Source organism: Schistocerca cancellata, chromosome 3 (genome assembly GCF_023864275.1).
Source record: "Schistocerca cancellata isolate TAMUIC-IGC-003103 chromosome 3, iqSchCanc2.1, whole genome shotgun sequence".
Classification (NCBI taxonomy): domain Eukaryota; kingdom Metazoa; phylum Arthropoda; class Insecta; order Orthoptera; family Acrididae; genus Schistocerca; species Schistocerca cancellata.
Genome location: NC_064628.1, coordinates 532,068,893 through 532,091,005, shown reverse-complemented (window position 1 = coordinate 532,091,005; position 22,113 = coordinate 532,068,893). Strand labels below are relative to the sequence as shown.

At 43.9% G+C, this 22,113-nt stretch overlaps 1 protein-coding gene across 1 annotated transcript in view; it reads right to left on the bottom strand.

Moving 5' to 3' along the window:
• LOC126176415 (uncharacterized) overlaps positions 1-21,834 on the bottom strand; it is a 244,685-nt gene extending 222,851 nt beyond the window's left edge. Inside the window, exon 1 of the mRNA XM_049923572.1 lies at positions 21,748-21,834. Coding sequence (XP_049779529.1) covers positions 21,748-21,762 — 15 coding nt within the window. The 5' untranslated portion in view covers positions 21,763-21,834. The remainder of the gene's footprint in view (positions 1-21,747) is intronic.
• Positions 21,835-22,113: the final 279 nt, after the last annotated feature.

Sequence of the window (22,113 nt, the reverse complement as noted above, 5' to 3'; positions counted from 1 at the left end):
GGTGTATGATGACTCGAACTCTGCTGGAGACACTTTCAGTGAGATTGCTGAATGTACGCAAGGAATGGCACCCAGTTCCTCCTCAAGAGCGGAAACCAGAGGAAGTTTCGATCTCGGACACTGGTTTCTGAAGCCAAGTCGAAGTTCTAACTCGTCACATAGGTGTTTCATTGGGTTCATATCGAGGTTCTGGGCAGACCAGCCCATTTCAGGAATGTTCTTGCCTACAAACCATTGTCTCAGAGATTCTGATTTATGACAGGGTCCATTGTGATGCTGATACAGTCATCGTCTCCGAACTGTTCCTCGACTGTACGCAGTACAAACACCCCCAGGCAGCAATAGCACCTCCCCCATACTGAAGTGTTGCTACTATGAAGGCAGGTAACGTTCTCCGTGGATTCACCAAACCCAGATACTTTCATCGGATTGCCAGAGGGTATAGTGTGATGCATCACCCCAAATGACTCGTTTCAAGTAATTCTGTGTTGTAAGGTGTCGCTCTTTACAACACCACAAGCGACACTAAGTGCTGGCTACAGAAATGTGTCGCCTACGAGCAGCATCTCGACCATTGTGATCCATTCTCTGTGACTCCCTGCACACAGTCACTGTGCTCGCTGACTGCTGCTGTCTCTTTGGAACTCACTAGTGATTCCTTCCGCTGATTTCATTCGATTTTGTACAAGCATCCTCCGGAATGCTCGACGGTCCGTTTCCGTCAGTACATGAGATCAACCTGGCCTTGTTTAGCTTTGAATGTTATTTCGCGTTTCCATTTCGGCATCACATCACCAACAATTGACATGGGCGGCTATAGAAGGGTTGGTATGTACGTGATGGATTTGTCTTGTAAGTAGGCTGTTTAGGTTTTTTATGTTGGTAACGCCACGTAGTGCTCAGTATGAAAATCGCTGACTGCTCTGTGTGCAGGCTGTGGCTAGTTGGACTCATTGTTGGAATATTGGCTAGTGTAGTGTTGGGCAGCTGGATGTGAACATCGCGTAGCGTTGGGCAGTTGGACGTGAGCGGCCAGCAGTGGTGGATGTGGAGAGAGAGATGCCAGAGTTTTGAGTGATTACTATAAGCGGACAATCTGGACGAGTGTCCGCCAGAAAAAGGAAATTTGTAAAGATGGATGTCATGAATTGACAGATATATATATGATGACTTTTGAACATTATTTAGGTAAATACATTGTTTGTTCTCTATCAAAATCTTTCATTTGCTAACTATGCCTATCAGTAGTTAGAATCTTTTATTTAGCTGGCAGTATTGGCGCTCACTGTATTGCAGTAGTTCGAATAACTAAGATTTTTGTGAGGTAAGTGGGATTATTGAAAGTCAGATTGCGTTGCGCTAAAAATATTGGAGCTGAGTGATGATCAGAATAAGTAAAGAGAAAACTGTCTGAGTACGTCGAGTTTTGCTCAGCTGTTTGAAAATCAAATAACGTAAGAGTTTTTCCAGCACTGTCATTCATAATTTTTCAAAGGGGACGTTTCAGTTTTTCAGCTGACATCCAATAAATAGTCAACCTTCGAAGTCACTGAGCTGTCATGACCGATCCACTCTACTGTTACTGCTGCTCTATTGACAATACAATACTACCCGCCTGCCTTTATAATGAATTTAGTGGTCTGTCTGGCCCAGTATGTTGCCCTCAACGGCGAGTGTTCATCAGAGACAAGGGTGTCATCAGGAGTGCCCCAGGGAATTGTAACAGACTGCTGTTTTCTGTATACATAAATGATGTTGCGCACAGGGTGGGTAGCAATCTACGGTTATTTGCTGATGATACTGTGGTGTACGAGAAGGTGTCGAAGTTGAGTGGCTGTAGGACGATACAAGATGACTTAGACCAAATTACCAGGTGGTTAGATGAATGGCATCTAACTCTAAAATGTACAAAAATGTAGGTTAATGCGGATGAGTAGGAAAAACAAACCCGTAATGTTCGGATACAGCTTTAGTAGTGTCCTGCTTGACACAGTCGCGTTGTTTAAATATCTGGGCGTAACGTCGCAAAGCGATATGAGGTGAAACAAGCATGTGAAAACTATGGTAGGGAAGGCGAATGATCGACTTTGTTTTATTGGAAGAATTTTAGGAAAGAGTGGTTCACCTGTAAAGGAGACCGCATGTAGGACGCTGTTGCGACGTATTCTTGAAAAATGCTCGAGGGTTTGGGATCTGCACTCCGGCAGATTAAAGGAAGACATCGGATCAGTTCAGATTTGTTACCGGTTGCTTCGAATAATACGCTAGTACAACGGTGGTGCTTCGGGAACACAAATCGGAATCCCCAAAGGTAGGACGACGTTCTTTTCGAGGAACACTACTGAAGAGATTCAGAAAACCGGCATTTGAAGCTGACTGCAGAACGGTTCTATTTCCGCGAACACAGATTTCGCGTAAGGACCACGAATATAAGATACGAGAAATGAAGGCTCATGAGCATGCACATAGACAGTCGTTTCTCCATCACTCCATTCGCGAGAGGAACAGGAAAGGAAATTGCTAGTAGTGATACAGGGTACTCTCCGCCACGCACCGTGCGGTGGCTTGCGGAGTATGTATACAGATGTAGATGAAGAATTCCGTATTACATAGATATGTCCGGATACTTTCGGTCACATAGTGTACAAGAAGATGGGAACCGACGGTCTCAGAAAAGTTAGCTTGTCCATGGTAAAGTTTGCTATGAAGCCTATGCGACACGTGGAGTCGTTACGGAACCACACTCACTCGAGGATCTCTGTCGATTTTTGTGAACACAGAACGAATGTTGGTCGTTTGCTGCAAAGTGATTCTTTCTGTTGTATAGTAATTTTAGTTGTTTCTTGGCGATGGCTATATCGGTAAATTGAACTGGAAGGACCTGACAGGGCTGTAGCGTAGAAGGGAGCCGAGTAACTAATGAGAGTCCGCTTTTATGGTTGTTTATGAGACAACTTGGGAACAGAGAAAAAAAAAAGCTAAAAGTTTGTTAGGGTATGGGAGCTCGTGGAGTGGGCTAGCAGTCGAGATTAGGACGGTGCGCTCTCCCAGAGTGAGGATAGCGCGTGCGGAGTACGACCAGAGATACACAGAGGCAGCGAGTAATCACCACGAAGGAAGAGGGTGACAGTGGAGCGGAGAGACGCAGTCTTCGCTGCGTAAGATAAAGCGCAGAGGAGAATACGGCTAGGAGGAAGGATTACTATTCCGTAAAAGACTGGAGCATCCGTAGTTTTTTTCTTAAAGTGTGTTGTTTTAAGGAGGGACTCGCAGTTTGTAATGGTGGTACTGAAATGTTGTACTATACCCTACGCTGTCGACAGGCGTTGATATACATTAATCCACGGGGACAGTTGAAAATGTGTGCCGAGACCGGGACTCGAACCCGGGATCTCCTGCTTACATGGCCGATGCTCTATCCATCTGAGCCATCGACGGCACTGAGGGTAGTGCGACTGCAGGGATTTATCCGTTGCACGCTCCTCGTGAGACCCACATTCCCAACTAAACGTCCACACACTACATTCGTAGTACCCCTGCCCACTACACTCATTACTCGCGTCAGACTATCTTACCGAGTCCCGTAAGAGTCCGGGCAATGCGTGTGCATCCGCACAGGAGGAGGTCAAGGCCGGTTAGCGTTAACTATATGGAGATGGTATCTGTTCTTTTGGACCGAAAGAACAGATACCATCTCCATAAAAAAAATTGTAATGGCGTGTCTTTCTGAGCAGTTAGTACTTTCCTCTTTAAATGCTGTTAAGTATTTTGCGTTGTGCCTTTATTGCAGTATGCACCGTAATCTATGTGTGCGGTAGGAATAAGGAACGGTAGAAGTCGGACCGGCCATTCTGTATACGAGTAATTTTATTTATTGTTGTCAGTCTTCTGGCGTTGCTATCCTTGTAGTACGCTGATTCTCTGAACGGATACCGGGTCTTCGAGAAGTGATTGCTCAAAGGGCTAGATGATCCGCATTTTGGAAAGTACCTTTGTCTACAGGGGTAAACATTTTGTCGTGAGGCTGGAGACCCAATTAATTTCAGTTAGCGGCATTGGACATTTGGAAAGGTAGGGGTGGGTGGGGTGGAGGGCAATTGTAGGGGCAGCTCAGCGTGAACATCTGTATTTAGGGGCCAAACAAACGGGTGGTACATTAGTCGTTATTACGCAAAAATACACACACACGCAGCACATAACTTATCCTGTTTATTTTCTTTAAATCGTAACAAACATTAGCTTTGTAGTATTTAATGAGCCAACGTCGACAGTTTGAATGATGTGTTGCGTGTGCTAGAATTTCTGTGTAATAAAGAGACAAATTACTCTAATTCTGCAAAAAGACGATTGCAGGGGAAGAGAACGTCACATTCATTGCTAATATAAACTCACACGACACTTGACAATGGCAATAAATTGCTGAAACACTTTGTGCTATGAGTGAAAAAACATAACTGTCGCAATACTTTATTATTAAATCTGTACTGACATTGCAAACTTTCTGAAAAACATTGTTTATGGTGGATGAAATTAAGCTGCAAGTGCTTACCGTGGAATGAACTAAGAGCCAATTTTCCATACACAGAGTGTCTAAATGTTTGCATTCAACTAGGAACATCAACATACGAGGGCACCGGCAACTGTATTGTCAATCGTCGATGAGGGCAACACACAACGTAACTTGTTGGCTTCACTCGTTGGTGTCATAGGAGTCGGTAGGCACCGTCACTCTAGAGCTCATACATTTAATACAGAACTAATTCTCAAAACCCTCTAAGCAAGTAGACAAGTCAGTGAACAATTTACTGTACGTGAATAAGTACAGTGAATGATATAAAAAAAGACCGACCCACTACGAAGGAATTATTCAAATGTCACGGAAATCGAGGTGATGTACATGTAAAGACAAACAAATTACTACAATTTGAGAAAAATTGGATGACTTATTCAAGAGAAACAGCTTCACAAATTGAGCAAGTCAGTAACGCATTGGTCCACCTCTGCCCCTTATGCAAGCAGTCACTCGGCGTAGCATTGATTGATAGTGTTGCTGGATGTCCTCCTGAGGGACATCGTGCCAAATTCTATCCAGCTGATGCATTAGATCGTCAAAATCTCGAGCTGTTTGGAGGGCCCCGTCCATATTGATTGCTCCAAATCTTCTGAATTGGGGAGGCATCCGGTGACCTCGCTGGCCAAGATAGGGTTTGGCAGTCACGAAGACAAGCATTAGAAATTCTGCCATATGCGGGCGGGCATTGTTTTTTGAAATGTTAGCCCGGGATTGCTTAGTAAAGAAATGACACCCCAGATCATCACTCGCGATTTTCAGGACGTATGGCGGGCGACGGTCAGGTTAGTACCCAACCGCTAGTCATCAGGGATCATTTCTAAGCGGATCTCACCACTAGAGACAATTCTACTGCAGTCAATGGGATTCCAGTCCGAAGACGCGTCTGGAGACGTCATGATTTGTTATTTTTGCAAACACCCACGAAGCAGCGATTCTCATTACGAATGGTAGATATGGTAGAAACACCACCTCACTCCAAAAAGTTTTGAGACTAGTTTAATACAAAAACTATGGAAACATTAAGATGAAGGTTTTAATGTTTCAGGTGTATTACGTAGACTCTCTCTCTCTCTCTCTCTCTCTCTCTCTCTCTCACACACACACACACACACTCATACACACACACACACACACACACACACACACACACACACACACAACACACACATACACACACACACTATATGAGTACAACGCACAGAAAATTCATACAACTTTGTCAAACTGTCAGAAAAGTCCTTGTTTGACACGTTGTTCAACTCACGCGTCACACTGTTTTGACGCGGTTACGTCGTCAAACCGTTGACGCTGCATGTGAATTTCTGCACTTCGTCGTTTTGTGGTAGGTGCGTATGGATAACGTCATGTTTCGTCACCCATGATGTTTTTTCCAAGAGAAAAACTTTTCGCGATTTCCATTCCAGTCAAGTCGCTGCAGGCGTCCACACGTTTTGTTTTTCTTCGGGAGTCCTCACACCCTTTTCTCTTCTCCAAACCATTCAGGAGAATATCTTGAACACTTGCTTTAGCGATATTGCTGCAGTGTTATTTGTGACGCACCTACATTGGCGGACTACTTCCGCACATCCAATTCTTAACATAGCCTGCCCACAACTGACTGGTCGAATACACATCTGTTACAGCAATTAGTTCAAGCTGCCACTGTAATTACTGCACTAACGTCGCTTATATACCACGACTATTATCTATCTCGGAACTTCTTGAACTGACGATACTGTTAACAGTTCTCATCGTGGTGAAGGCAACAATTCCCACAATTAAAATCTCATTGTTCGAATTTATATTAAAAGACAGTTTTTGAGAGCACGACCAAATAGGGTAACATAGTTATCTGTGTAAGGTTAATAGGTATGACGTAAAGAACCAAGTAAAAATTGTCTCTATTGAAATGAGGCCCCTGTCTGCCATTAGTGGTCTGAAACACTTGTTACGAAGGACTAATGGGTCGTTTAATAGGTTACCATCGCTTAACCGAGTCACTTCAGTTTTGCGTTGTCAGAACAAGAAAAACGCGCAGCCTAACAGGAGTCTAAACGCTTTGCGCCGATACTTTGTTCCGGACTGCGTGCTAATTGTTCGTTTGCCTGTAATTATCTCTCCGGGAGGCAGAGTGGCTGGAGGATTGGACGCCTGCAAAGCTTTTGTCGGTCGCAGCGAGTGACCTTGTGCCTTGTATTTCATGCTGTGCATCTGCGTCCTTCTGCCGAGCACTTCACAAAGCGTGGTTTCACCAACATTCGTCTATGATATTTCTGCTATCGTGCAGTTTCTGTTTGCGTCAAAAAAGATTACATTCTTCATGTCTTTGTCTATACTAGCTTCACTATGGCTCATCCATACGAAAGGGTCAGTAAACTTCGGCTTGCCACGGATCTTAGAGGTCATGTATGCAATTCATTCTCTTACCATCAGCATTTGGACTAATCTGTAGCCTTGCTCACTCTACTTTAACGAACCTAATACCCCTAACGTCTTTAGCAGCCTTCTTTCAATATTCTTTTCTTTTCGTCCACAGTTTTTCTCCTTGGTTTTCACTTACAGCATCAGGTTAACTCAATAAGTGTCCCACTAACCTGTTCCTTGTCATAATAAGAGTTTTCAAAATATTTCTTTCCTCACTTGTTCCTTCTACTACACCAAAATTTCACCTTTATTCGCTTTTACGTGACTTCATTTTCTACCGTTTAGTTCCTAATTTTCACATAACGATCGATCACTTTCATTAGCCCTTACCTTTCTTCTAATTCACAGTAAGGTTTCTGTTCTGTATTTTTCACTTGTTTTTCATGCTATCTACTAAAATTCTCCTTGGCTGGTATCAAAAGTTTGTGAACAAATATTCGAAAATGTCAGTATAAAACGAAGCCTGGACCACCGCGTAGACAATGAACTGTCAGCGCCGTATGGTGGTAAACAATCCGCTCATACTTCCTATGATGTATCAAGAATTGACGTCAGAAAGTAAGTGAAAACTCAAAACATATACTACTAAGCAGAGGAAATGCTCATAAGGCTTGTGAGTTCATAAAAGGTGGGACATAATGTTCTACCTGTACATCTGATCTCAAATACTCTAATACACTTCGTATTACGGACTGCGGTAAGACAAGTGAAGAAATCAAGTCCTTCATCGATACATACAGACAGTTCTTTCTCGTTACATGACCATTACGGAACGTGAAATTCTTGTTAGGTATTTGTCACTCCACACTGAACAGCAACTCCCCGTTGTACGAAGAGGATGTAATGAACAAGCAGGAGTTAAAACGAAGTACGTACATCCCTTATCAATGGAAAGAAGAAAGGGAAAAAAGAAACTTTGTACGTATCTACATTTATGAATGTTTTCAGTAACAGTATTACTGTCCCACGTGCATACTTCACTCTTAACGCTCTGGTCTTTTCAGTATCGCGTCGCTCTCAGTTACTAGAAAGAAATTACATCACTCAGGATCTCAAGCACTGCAGATGATTTTTTGTTTCGTAAGTGGACTGCTGAGCACTTTTGGGAGAGACTGCATGTACAGCGTCACGTACTGAATGTCTCACAACTCGTATTACAGGTTTCTGAGAATTGTAGAAGGGACTTAGTAGATAATGTATTGATAAGTAACCCACGTCGGGAAATGTGCCATTTGGATTTTAAATAAGTTTGATGATCGGATCACTTTCAAATCTCCCGATTCACGGTACTCACACAGCGGAGGCAACAAGCTACGAACTGCGTCCTCTACAGGAGGTCAAGACATGAGCAGTGTTTCGAGCACTCACCGTCAGGTTCTCTTCTAGACGTGACGAAGGACGTCCTCTTAACAGCAGAGAGTGCTGTGCGTCCGTGGGGCACCACAGTCAACCCTCCTAACTGAGAACGTCCAGGTTTCTTGCAGCCTTTATGAAGTCGAACGAAAATGGTATGTGATGTCATAGTTAGAACTGGGACTGAAGACGGCGTCCTCAGTTTGTGTGGCACCGTGAAGCGGAAGATTTGAAAGTGATCCGAGCTTCAAACTAATTTCAAATCCAGGTCGTTCATTTCCAGGGGAGAGAGGTCGGGGGGGGGGGGGGGCGTGGGAGGGGTGGAATTGGTGGAGGACCTAGCTTACCCTGCCACAAGGGGTATGCAATACGAAATCAGCTGAGCGAAATGAACTGAGACTGTGACAGTTGTGTTCGGAGATCGTGTGTGTGAAAACGTCAGTGACAACGAAAGGTTGACTCCGGCGTGGAGGTGCGGCCAAACCAACAGCCATAACCTGCCCTCCATTAGCACGAAATCCCTGTTCGAATCATAGGCTGGCATAAATTTTCGATTCTCGCCACATTTAAGGCTTATAATAGGTAACCTGATAATGTAATATTAAACTGAAATTTGGAAACTGTATTTACTTATGACGTAAATTAAAACATTTATTTGCGCCACTCACTTTTATTTTAGCCGGGCGGAGTGGCCGAGCGGTTAAAGGCGCTACAGTCTGGAACCGCACGACCGCTACGGTCGCAGGTTCGAATCCTGCCTCGGGCATGGATGTGTGTGATGTCCTTAGGTTAGTTAGGTTTAAGTAGTTCTAAGTTCTAGGGGACTTATGACCACAGCAGTTGAGTCCCATAGTGCTCAGAGCCATTTGAACCATTTCACTTTTATTTTCTTCCACAATATGTTCCAAGGTTTTGCATTCTCATCTTCAACTACGTTAAATGAGAATTTCTGTTTCTGGATGCAGACAGTTGTCTGTCTTAAACATCATTTTGCTACAAATAAGTTATTATGTTTCATCTGTAATCATAATGTCTCACTGCAGCAGGTGCAGCTCATTGTTGGTGTCTGAGGTGAGGTCTCCCAAAAATGTATATTAAAATATATTTCCCAGTAATGAATTACAGAACTTAAATTATGAGGGTGCATTTGCAATATTTTGCACACTGATTTAAATAATGGCAGTCATAGTTTTTGTAAATTTTCGTATCGAGTGATGTTTTTCAAACAGGAAGAAGCTAAGCGTAAGGCTGCATTTTGAAATGTCGAATAGCTCCTTGTTGCAGAGGTCTGGGGTATGGCTTCCGGAAAGCTCATTTCTTTCAGCGTAAGAGTGCACTACCAACTTCCACGTGGCTGTTACCTTTTACCGATTACAAAGAAAGTGAACTAACAGAGTGGTTGAACCTTCCTGCCTTACCCCTAAGTTCGTATACCTGCATTATGCTTTGTTGCGTCACTGAATGACTTTCAGTGTTAATATTTTGGTACTGCTGAAGATGGTTTTTTGCTCCAGCCGCCGACAACCGTATTTGCTGCAGGAGAGGCAAGCTAAGTTTGTAAATATCTCACTACAGTGCATTAGAAACCAGTAACATAAGTGACACCACCTAGCGAGGGTTTCACGAATGATTAGATGGAATAAGATGACATGTACTGTTTAGTTGCTAAGAATTTTCTTGCATGCTGACGACATTTGCGTGCCAAAGTGTGATAGTAAGCAGCTTCTTTTGTGAGGGTACTGTGACGAGGTTCTAGTATGTTTTATTTACTTGGGAATAACTGTAACACACTGCGAGTCTGAAAACAGCACAATATGAAGCTAGTGTGCAATTTATTAGGCAGAAATTCGGAACACAAACTTAGTGTGAAAGTGAAGGAACTTGGCCCACCCAGATTGTACCTAAACATCAGTCAAACACCGAAGCAGTCCAAATCCAGACGAAGAGTAAATACATACTTTCAGCGGAGTGATGTACCCATTGCTTAAGAAGTATAGCCATCCACATATCTCTCGACACTTTAGCACAGCGAACCGTACTGGAAATGACGCGTTTTGGAGAGAACTTTAATTTGGTGCATCATTTAAACTAATATTTTCGTAATACGAAAATATGAACTGAAAACAAACAAACACGACCTGTTTACTTCTAAAATACTTAAATCTACATGAGGGCTACTCGCTTTGCCTGTGTCAGCTGGACACAGTCAAGAAATCATGTCGTGCGTGCTCACAGACAACGCGAACTGAATAAACGCGCACGCACACATACAAACACACACACACACACACACACACACACACACATACACACACACACACACACACACACACAAACACAAACAGTAAACATACTGTTATAAAATGGTTTCTGCTCGGAAGGTATGTATTGTAGAATTTTCATTACATCGTCTACTTTCTTTTTCATATTGAAGTAAGTCTGCTATAAGTTTGCTTATATGGTCATGATCCTTTCTTTTACTCAATACGCATCTAACGAGCAGCTCTGTTGCTGGGACATGACCCCTGTTGTAAAAAACATTGCATACAGATATAAAGATCAGTTATGTCCGGTGGAAGTAATTTTTAAGAAAGTGGACATGACGCCTTTTCAAATTCATTGGTTCAAGTGTAACGTGATCCACTGATGCATTTCAAGATGAGGGGGTAAAGTCTCGAAACTCAGCGACACAGATAATGTTGCTTTCAGAGCTATTTACGAGACTAAGAAGCTTTCATCAGTCCGCAGTCCTTCGTCTAGTTTGAGTCTCTGAACCGTTGACAAAAATCTGATATAAAGACACACCACAACAGCTTATTCGTCCAAAATGCGGCAGTCAGGCGATGGCGACGGCTTGCGGAGCCGTGTGACCTGTTGTTGAGAGCCCGGGCGTACGGTGGAGAGCGTCATCATTGCTAAGTGCCGCTGCTCGCCGGCTGCAGTGTGGACAGAATGGAGCACAACGAAAGTGCGGCCACGCGGGCCGGGGACGCGGACTTGGCAGCGCGGCCGGCGGCGGGCCGTGCCCCGGCGCGCCTCTCCGCGCTGTGCTGTGCTGTGCTGTGCTCTCTCCGACGAGAGCCTTTGTTGTCCCGCGTCCAGGGCGGAGTTTCACCGGGAGATGAGCCAGCGGGGCGCAGCCGGCGCCGCGGGTCGCGCAGAATGCCGATGAGCCGCGCAGTGGGCGTGCGTCGCGAAAGCCATCCGCACTGCACTGCCAGCTGCCACCGGCGCCCCTTCTGATTAGGCAGCCCTCTGCGCCTGTCTAGCACAGGTGGCACGAAATACGGCTGCGCGAGAAACGACTACATTTTGTATCCTACGTGTACGGCGTTGTCGAGACGCATATTCGTAGCAGAGTATTCGTTACGCGTCGCGGAAGCGTAGCGAAGCGAAAATTAATCAAGTTTTTATATCTGATCAAAAGTACTTGGACACCAATTTGCTGACACCAGTATAGGTTGTGTCCACCATTCGCTTTTATGACGGCTTGAACTGTCCCGGAGACGGTTTCAGTGAAGTGTGTCAGTGCCTGTGGAGGAATGCCAGCCCATTCTTCCCGAAAAACCGAAACCACACAAGGCTGTGATGTTGGACTGAATGGTTCAAATGGCTCTAACCACTATGGGACTTAACATCTGAGGTCATCAGTCCCCTAAACTTAGAACTACTTAAACCTAACTAACCTAAGGACATCACACACATCCATGCCCGAGGCAGGATTCGAACCTGCGACCGTAGCAGCCGCGTGGTTCCGGACTGAAGCGCCTAGAACCGCTCGTCCACAGCGGCCGGCGATGTTACACTCTTGAGGTCTGGAGCGAGGCCGACGTCCTCATTTATTCCACTTATTTCAGGTCGGGTCTCTGAGCAGACTAGTCCATTTCAGGAATGTTGTTATTGTGGTCTTCATTCCTGAGACGGGTTTGATGCAGCTCTCCGTGCTACTCTATCCTGTGCAAGCTTCTTCATCTCCCAGTACCTACTGCAACCTACATCCTTCTGAATCTGCTTAGTGTATTCATCTCTTGGTCTCCTTCTACGATTTTTACCTTCCACACTGCCCTACAATGCTAAATTGGTGATCCCTTGATGCCTCAGAACATGTCCTACCAACCGACCCCTTCTTCTAGTCAAGGTGTGCCACAAATTTCTCTTCTCCATAATTCCATTCAATACCTCCTCATTAGTTATGCAATCTACCCATCTAATCTTCAGCATTCTTCTGTAGCACCACATTTCGAAAGCTTCTATTCTCTTCTTGTCCAAATAATTTATCGTCCACGTTTCACTTCCATACATGGCTACACTCCATATAAATAGTTTCAGTAACGACTTCCTGACACTTAAATCTAAACTCGATATTAAAAAATTTCTCTTGTTCAGAAACGCTTTCCTTGCCATTGCCAGTCTACATTTTATATCCTCTCTACTTCGACTATCATCAGTTATTTTGCTCCCCAAATAGCAAAACTCATTTTCTACTTTGAGCGTCTCATTTCCTAATCTAATTCCCTCAGCATCACCCGACTTAATTCTACTACATTCCATTATCCTCCTTTTGCTTTTGTTGATGTTCATCTTATATCCCCCTTTCAAGACACTGTCCATTCCGTTCAACTGCTCTTCCAAGTCCTTTGCTGTTTCTGACAGAATTACAATGTCATCGGCGACCCTCGAAGTTTTTATTTATTCTCTATGTATTTTAATGCCTACTCCGAATTTTTCTTTTGTTCCCTTTACTGCTTGCTCAATATACAGATTGAATAACATCGGGGATAGGCTACAACCCGGTCTCACTCCCTTCCCAACCACTGCTTCTTTTTCATGCCACTCGACTCTTATAACTGCCATCTGGTTTCTGTACAAATTGTAAATAGCTTTCCGCTCCTTGTATTTTACCCCTGCCACCTTCAGACTTTGAAAGAGAGTATTCCAGTCAACAATGTCAAAAGTTTCCTCTAAGTCTACAAATGCTAGAAACAGGTTTACTGTCCACAAACTATGGCCTCGTGGATACTGCTTTATGTCAGGTTGCATTCTACTTCTGATCGCCCCTTATACACCAATCATCGTCTCCGAACTGTTTCTCTACTGTACGGAGTACACAACGTTATGAAATGTGTTCGCACTGATCCGCCTTTTAAAGTTTTACTAAGCGCAGTGAGGGGACCACACCTTACCACGAAAAACACCACCATACCACAAAACCACCTGCTCTGAACGTTACTGTGGCACTATACATAATGGCAGGTAACTTTAGAAAGGTTTGATTTGTTACTCAGTTGGCATCCAGTGACTAGTCCACAACCGACGTCACTGAACTCTCCTGACTGACCACTTCAGCAGTTACTGTTTCTGTACTGACAACAGAATACTCCTCCTCTCCTTTTATAAGGGGGCGTCCACCTGTCGTGACATCTAGTGGTCAATTGCGAGCTACGGATGTACAGATACTTTTTATCAGATAGTAGATCTATTCGATGTTGTCGAGAGACGTACCCTGTGCAACGTGTTCGATACTAATTTCTTTCGTCACTGAAAGGCAGTGAATCTGAAGTATACAAATCATTTGTTCAGCAAATGCGTGCTGTAAGAATATTATGTAAAGTTAATAACTGTAAAGCCGCAGCCAGCCGGAGTGGCCGTGCGGTTCTAGGCGCTACAGTCTGGAACCGAGCGACCGTTACGGTCACAGGTTCGAATCCTACCTCGGGCATGGATGTGTGTGATGTCCTTAGGTTAGTTAGGTTTAATTAGTTCTAAGTTCCAGGCGACTGATGACCTCAGAAGTTAAGTCGCATAGTGCTCAGAGCCATTTGAACTATTTGTAAAGCCGCCTGCGTAGCCATGGTCACAAACGTAAAACATGTGGGTGGCGCTCGAGTCAGAGGTACGCCGGTTCGATTCCTGGTGGTGTGGAATTTGCACTGCCATCATTTGGCTTGCAAGGAAAGAAGGGTTGGTGGTGAAAGATTCCTAGTCACCTGTATTTGCGGCAATGTCCTGGATTAAATCCCAAACCTCCCCGCAGTGTCACATGAAGGGAGGGTATGTGACACTGTCGGTCTTGATGCGTCCGTCGGACGGGTGCGCTAAACTAGGCGGCCTTCTCTGGCGCTATTTAAGAGGCGTGGGCTTTGTGCCCACACCGGGTTTTACACTCTCCCTTTCTTTCATCCATGGCAACACAAATTCAAAACTACACTGTACACGGCACAGATACATACTTGCCACTTCATAACAGGTCGAGGGGAGGTAACGCCAAACCACCTACACAAAGACCTTGCGAACAGCGGCTACATACGGTTCCTCCATCTGCTGCCCTACTCTCAATTCCTGAGTGTGGAACCACTTTGACTTTGAGATAACAGTAAATCTTGCACAAGTCTTTTAAGGATGTTTGTAATTCTTACAATCATTTCTCAATACATTTGTTCCACAATGGTGTTTGTTGCTGATAATGGAAATCAGTTTTAAGTGAACTGTGATACAGAGTCACAACACGAGACACAAAAATAATGTACAAATAGGCGATGTCTCCTTGTTCAGGGTTCAGAACACAGTTATATACTCTGCTAGTAAGGCATTCAAAAAGTTCCCACTGACATCAAAAAGTAAATTAAAACAATTACCTGTGTCACTAACTTTTTATTTTCTCCCAAGGAGCGTTTAGATGGCTTACATCCTAATCTTCAGATGGGTCAGTAAATTTCATTACATTTTTATTTGTTGGATGCAGCCATCAAACGAAAATGTAATTTGATAAGCTGATCCAGATGAAGGAGTTAAGCCCTAAGGCAGCGTTGTTGGAGGAAATAAAATCTTTTATACCTTGAAAATTCGCAAATCATAGTCCGGCACGAATCACATAAAGTTCCCATCTATCATAAATCAACACAGTGAGAATCTCTACGAATTCATATGAAACTCAGGAACATACCTCACTATCCGCTCTTTCTACAAGTTATATGAATATCTAGATTCAGGGACTGAAAAGCTCTGTTAGTTACAAAACAAGTAGCAGGGTTACAATGCTATATGTCAAGAAATAATGTAATATAAATAGGACTCTGGAGTACGAGGGAATGGTACGGGGAAACCCCTAAATATATAAGAATTGGAACCAAAAAAGGTCAAATAAAAATAAATTGTCTGGGATTCACAGATGACTTATTCGCTAAAACCATTAAAGAAGCCAGAAATAAAATAAAAAGTGTTTAAAATATAGCACGAAAAGTAGGATTCTAGATATAATTCGAAAATACTGAGATAATGGTATGATGATGATGATGATGATGATGTTTGGGTTGTGGGGCGCTCAACTGCGTGGTTATCAGCGCCCGTACAATGTCCCAACCTTTGCTCAGTCCAATTTCGCCACTTTCCTGGATGATGATGAAATGATGAGGACAACACAAACACCCAGTCATCTCGAGGCAGGTGAAAATCCCTGACCCCGCCGGGAATCGAACCCGGGACCCCGTGCTCGGGAAATAATGGTAGCAGATCCATTAATAGTCAACCGCGTAACACCAGATAATAGTAAAAATAGTGAAACACGTTAAATTCCCATGAGGAATTATGAAGTACAACTTGGAAGAGAAACCTGCGTAACAAGAAAGAACTAATAAAAAAATAAAAGCTCAAAAATTAAAACATTGTAAGATGGTGGTTCAACCAGAGGTGATATGCAGAAGTGAAGCTCCTTTCAAATTCACTCAGAAAAACAGAATAGAGGAAACGCTAAAATTAGAGAGAATAATAGCTAGAGCATGCATAAATAAGAAATATCAAAAAGCTCGACAGTTGTGGATAGTTCGTAGTTTATTGCGACTGCAGTTATCAGATTAAGTTTCTAAGATGTCTTTGTCCCGCTTTGTCTCATGTTAATGGATACCTTGACTCATTTCACGTTCATGATGGTTCTCCTCCTTGATGGGATCTATGGTGGAGCTACCATTTGTACTCATGTGATTCATGTCAAAAGGTTTTCGACGTAAATATGGACGCACAGACAGAATTTACAGACTTTGAATGCGGAAAGGTAGTTGGAGCTACACGCATGGGACATTCCATTTCGTAAATCGTTGGGGTATTCGATATTCCAAGATCTACAGTGTCAAGAGTGTCCCGAGAATATCACATTTCAGACATTACTCTCAACAGGGACAACGCAGTGGTCGACGGCCTTCACTTAGCGACTGAGAGCAGCGGCGTTTGCTTAGAGTTGTTAGTGCTAACAGACAAGCAACACTGCATAAAATGGCCGCAGAAATCAATGTCGGACGTACGACGAACGCATCCGTTAGGATAGGAATGCGAAATTTGGCGTTAATGGGCTACGGCAGCAGATGACCGACGGGAGTGCTTTTACTAAGAGCACGACATCGAATGCAGTGCCTCTCCTGGGCTCGTGACCACATCGGTTGGACCCTAGACCACTGATAAACGGTGGTCTGGTCTGATGAGTCCAAATTTCAGTTGGTAAGAGCTGATGGTAGGGTTTGAATGTGGGGCAGACTCCACGAAGTCATGGACTTAAGTTGGCAACGAGACACTGTGCAAGCTGCTGGTGACTCCATGATGGTGTGAACTGTGTTCGCATGGTATGGACTGCGTCCTCTAGTCCAACTGAACCGATCATTGACTGGAAATGGTACGGTTTCTTGGAGATCATTTATTTTCTACATACTGATGAGCAGTCACCATGGCTGTTGTAGCATTAATGGTAACAGCTGGAGTCGTAAGAGTTGAGTCGTTGTCTTCGCTACATATAATGAATTAAAGTCCGCCACTGTGTTTTTCTATTTGCATGTGAAGGCTCATCTCAGGAACTATTGTAGGAATTTTAATACGGTTTTTACTAACACGTAAACTGATTCACAAGGAAGGTCTGTATGTATTGTTTATTACCTAGACCAGACGTAAATACTTAATTCCAAACAGAATCGCCACGGCTGCCCTCGGGTAGGCCACTATATGAAAGGGCAAGGCACGACTACGTAACTGTCACCGAGCGGCGGAAATTGCGTTCTAACAGGTTGACGTGTAGTTCTGCTACAATCCCCGTTTTAACACCGTGAGCTATGGAAAAAATCGAAAATTTTCTGTACGGTGGAAACCGTAGCGTGTTAAACGATGGAATGGAGAGCTATGAATATTGCCGACTCCTCCCGAGCGGGTCTTGAACTGCATACGGGAAATAAAACATGGTAAATGAGAAAATGTATCCAATACTTCACATCACCAACGACTTACTCCTGTGAGAGTAAGAAATTGGAGAAATATGAAAACTAGTGATCCGACAAAGACGTACGGGAAAGGAAACAGGCGAGTAACGAAAGGTTTCCACTACTCCCAGTGCGTTGAGGGTAACGAACTGGAGGAATGCGAAAACTACTGACTTGGCCAGAGCCGGGCACGAACCACGTGCGGGGAATGAAACATGCGAGTAACGAAACGTTTCAGGTAGTAACGAAACAGCACTTCCAGCAGCGTGGAATACTTGTTACTCAGTAACGAAAATATACGATACGCAACAGCCCTACCACGGAATTCTGTACAGACAGGTAGGTGCTCGAAATAAGCTCTTTAGGCTGTTCCCAGAGACATATTTTGGTCAGCTGCACGGACGCGACGTTTCCATAGGCACACTAATTCAGGAGAACGTCTTCTCTTTCTTTGTCATTTTTCTTTTCTGCAGAACGATTTGATGGCGTCCTCCATCACTCTGCATATTCTACTGTTCTTCTCTTCTCTCCATACATATATCACCCATCGATTATTATTTTTCGTATTCTAGTCTCATTCTTCCTCTATAATTTCCGTTTCTACTAGTCCCTCCAGAGTCAAGTTAACTATTCCTTAAAGCACATGCTACTAAACGGTACATTTTTTCGGTAAGGTTGATCTGTACAGATCTTGTCTCTCCTGTTTTCAGAGTGCCACTCTATTTGGTACTATGTCTTCATTTTGAACACAATTGTCTGTGAGTAGACTACCTAGGTACACATCTTTGAGTCGCTATTAACTCTCACAACAGTTATATTGTGTGGGCCGCATATAATCAGGCGAAATCTCTCACGGGCAATCATACTTGGCGGTAGCCACTCTTACCTAAGTATCTTCCCGCGCTCACTGTGCGCTCGGAACTGAAAAGACAGACGTGATGCGATCAACGGGCATACTAATGTCACTGTCTAACACAATTAGGCAAAGCTTTATCGGATTTTCACAATGGTTTCCGTTTCGCGATCATTCGGACCTCACTTTCGGAATACGTCTCGTATTTAAGCTTCTTAAATGAAGATGCACATGTGTAGTCAGTATTTATTGGGCATTGTAAACGCAAAGAAGTAAACATCACACAAGGATTAGGCCTCAAGCGCGTTTAGACTGGCCGACTGCTTCCCACAAAGCAGTACGAGGAGCGATATACGATCGTTGGACATGTGATCAGAGCATGTCGCCACTCCCTCCAGTTGTTACTTTTAGTACGTGAATCCTGGTGATGCCGCTGCTTCTTTATTCTAGTAGCTCCTCATTTGTCCTCAAGAGGATGAATGGACCCCGTACCAGACCTTCCTACCTCAGAAAAAATCCGAGGAGTACTGGGTATCGAATCCAGTCCTTCCGCGCCTAAGGCAGCGACTCAAGCCACTTAAAAAAAAAAAATATCTTTCGCCTATGGAGGTGGGTGCTAGACAGCCGTTAATCCAATTATCATTCAAGATTTGACTAAATCATCCATCAATAGATAGACAAAAAGCAGAAAACTTTTAGGAAGAGAATATTAAACGTGAGTCAGCTATAGCCGTGAAAGCGAAAAGGTCCTGGCAGCCTAGCGCTGGTAACGGGGTCGGCTGTGTTGTGGCAGCAAGCCAGGGATGAAACTCGCGACTCCTCCCATGCTGCCCCCCCCCCCCCACCCCCCAATCCCTTGAGGCTGCAAACAGGATCAGTGCCAAGTGTCCCAGTGCCGTCTCTTGTTGCGTGGCGGCACGCATTTCACCTTTTCAGCCGCACTCCCTCGTTGTACCGTTTTCCAATATTGGACAATCAGGACAAACATTTTGGAATGATTGCCGCCGATTTCACTCTCATTACCAAAACGAAAGAAACGTTTCCAGGTTTCCATGCATCTTCCCTACATGTGGCCCAGTATAGGATTTTCATGGTTGTTCGACACGTTTTCAGAAAACTACCGAAATAGTCCTTCAGTAAGACTTCAAACGAATCTGGTTCCAATGACTGTAAAATATTAACCAATGATGCACACGTAATGCATTCGATGTCCACGGCAAGCTGAAATTCATCCCTCCTCCCGGAGACTACCTGCGTGAAGTTACATAGCTGGCAAGGATATCAGCGATATTTTAGTGAAGATCAGCAACAGTTTATCGATGTTTTTAAATGGTTTTCAGAATATCAGTTGATTGTAAATGGGGATAGGAGGGACAGATTCTGACATATAACACACACTGCACTTAGAAAACTTCCGAGGGTGCGGTAGCTGTCAATATACGATACTTTGTTAAGGTCGGTTGGTTGATTGGGGGAGAGGGACCAAGCAGTGAGGTCATCGGTCCCATCGGATTAGGGAAAGATGGGGAGGGGAGTTTGCCGTGCCCTTTCAATTGAACCGTCGCCGATTTGCCTGAAGCGATTAAGAGAAATCACGGAAAACCCAAATCAGGATGGCCGGACGCGAATTTGAACTGTTGTGCTCCCGAATGCGAGTCCACTGTACTAATCACTGCGCTACTTCCTTTGGTGATTATTTAGGAACTGTAATATCTAAATGTTAACTGAATCACGTTAATGGGGAGCTAATGTGAAAATCCTCAGGAGTATAAACTCAAATTTGCTTCGAATTCCTCCATTTCTCATCAAGTTAACCAACTCCAAAAATTTATAACGCAGTTTCCTTTTACACTTCTGCAGTTGCAGGTGTACTGGTACTCACACGTACACGTTAATACATAATCAGTACTTTTTTTATTATGCTCATTTTGAGTATAGTTCATCGAGAGTGTATTTGTGAACAAAATTTAACAAAAATTACTTCGTGTCGTACAATATTTGTAACAAGTTCCTATAATAAGTAACATTTGTGTTGGGATTACATCTTCACAGTAACAAGAGGAAAAAAATAAATGTTTTACTTAGAGACACCGGACTCATTTCATAAAACTAAAGCTTACCTATTTATAACTACACTGTGTTTCCTGTGAGAATAGTTATTGTCTGCTAAGGAGCCTTTTATTCGGCACACATGAAATATAAGTTTCAGGACATTATTAAATATTTTTCTAACAGTGATACGTAGTCAAGAGCACACATAACGCAGCAGTTACTGTCCCAAGTTTGTTATCAATGGATATTATCAAAAATGCTAACTCCCAAATGAGCAAATGTCTACTAATTGAGTTAATGAACTATGGGACTTGTACATCGAATTTTTGTTTTTTCGTTCGGCAATGTTTATAGAACTGTAAGAAAAGTTTATCTTTTACAATACTGCAGTTTGAATTATACGATTCGTCACACGTAAATACTAACATGATGTTATTAGATGTTTGACAGTCTCTTTTCGACTACAGCCCTCTGAATACATCTTTGCAAATAATAGGTAAAAACGCATTGGATCGTGAATTATCATTAACCATCTCTCATCAGTAGTATCACGCGTGTTGGCAAGCCTCTCAGCAAAGGGCAAAATAGATATTACGTTTTATACTTTAGAACACGGAGTTTGCTTCATGAAACTAAAGATTACCTACTTGTAGCTACAACGTGTCTCCGTGAGAATGGTGATAATCTGCTAAACAGAACTACATATTCGTAAAAATTGCATGTCAGGGCAATGGTTATTATTTTGTAACAGCGTTACCGAGTCAAAAGCACACTAACACTGCAGCCACTGTCTCATAGCAGTAATAAAACCACCACCACTTCACAGTGTTTTTTATTTTTTACTGATAAAACTGATTTCAATTGCAAGTAATGCAGAGTCGTCGTGGATAACTATTGAGGTCGCAAGAAATTTATATGTGACGATGAACTCGTAGGTGGGATGCCAAGAAAATTTTCCGTGAAGTACTTCAAGTTATGTCCGGGAACATTTTTTTCTGATTTTGGCTTTCACAACTCTTCAGAAAAAGCACGACCGCGCTTTTGTACCTACACAAAACATCTGAAGCAGTCGTTCACCCATTTAATCGAACTTCCATTTCACAAGACAGACTTAATGAAATAATTCACCACTTCAAAGACACGTGCCTTCATGTCGTTTACGAAAAAACAGATGAAGAACGTTCCACTAACGCCTCGCAGTAGACGCAGGTCCGGCAGTAAACACAACACGGGAGCCACAGCGTTTCGGCGCCACTCACCTGCGCCGTCGTCATGTTCGTCGCTCAGTCGTCGCGTCGGCTGTTGTCGGGAGTCTAGGCGTCGGGGCGGGCTGGCGTCGTCGCGCGTGTCTCGGCACCCTGCGGCTCCGTTCAGGCGGACAGCATCCCGGACGCACTCGCTCGCACACACACACCACGGACAGCAGTGAGGCGCGCGCCCGCCCGCCCGGCTATATAGCCGGTGACCCACATCGCCCCTCCACGGGCCAGCGCGGTTTCCCTTTCCCATTGCCGCGGCCGCCGGTTTCCATCTCGTCGGCGGCATCCCCCGCCCTGCGGGGTGCGCGTCCTTCCACCAGGTGCGTCGCATTCCGGACCGTACGCCACCGAGCCCTGCTGCAGCCT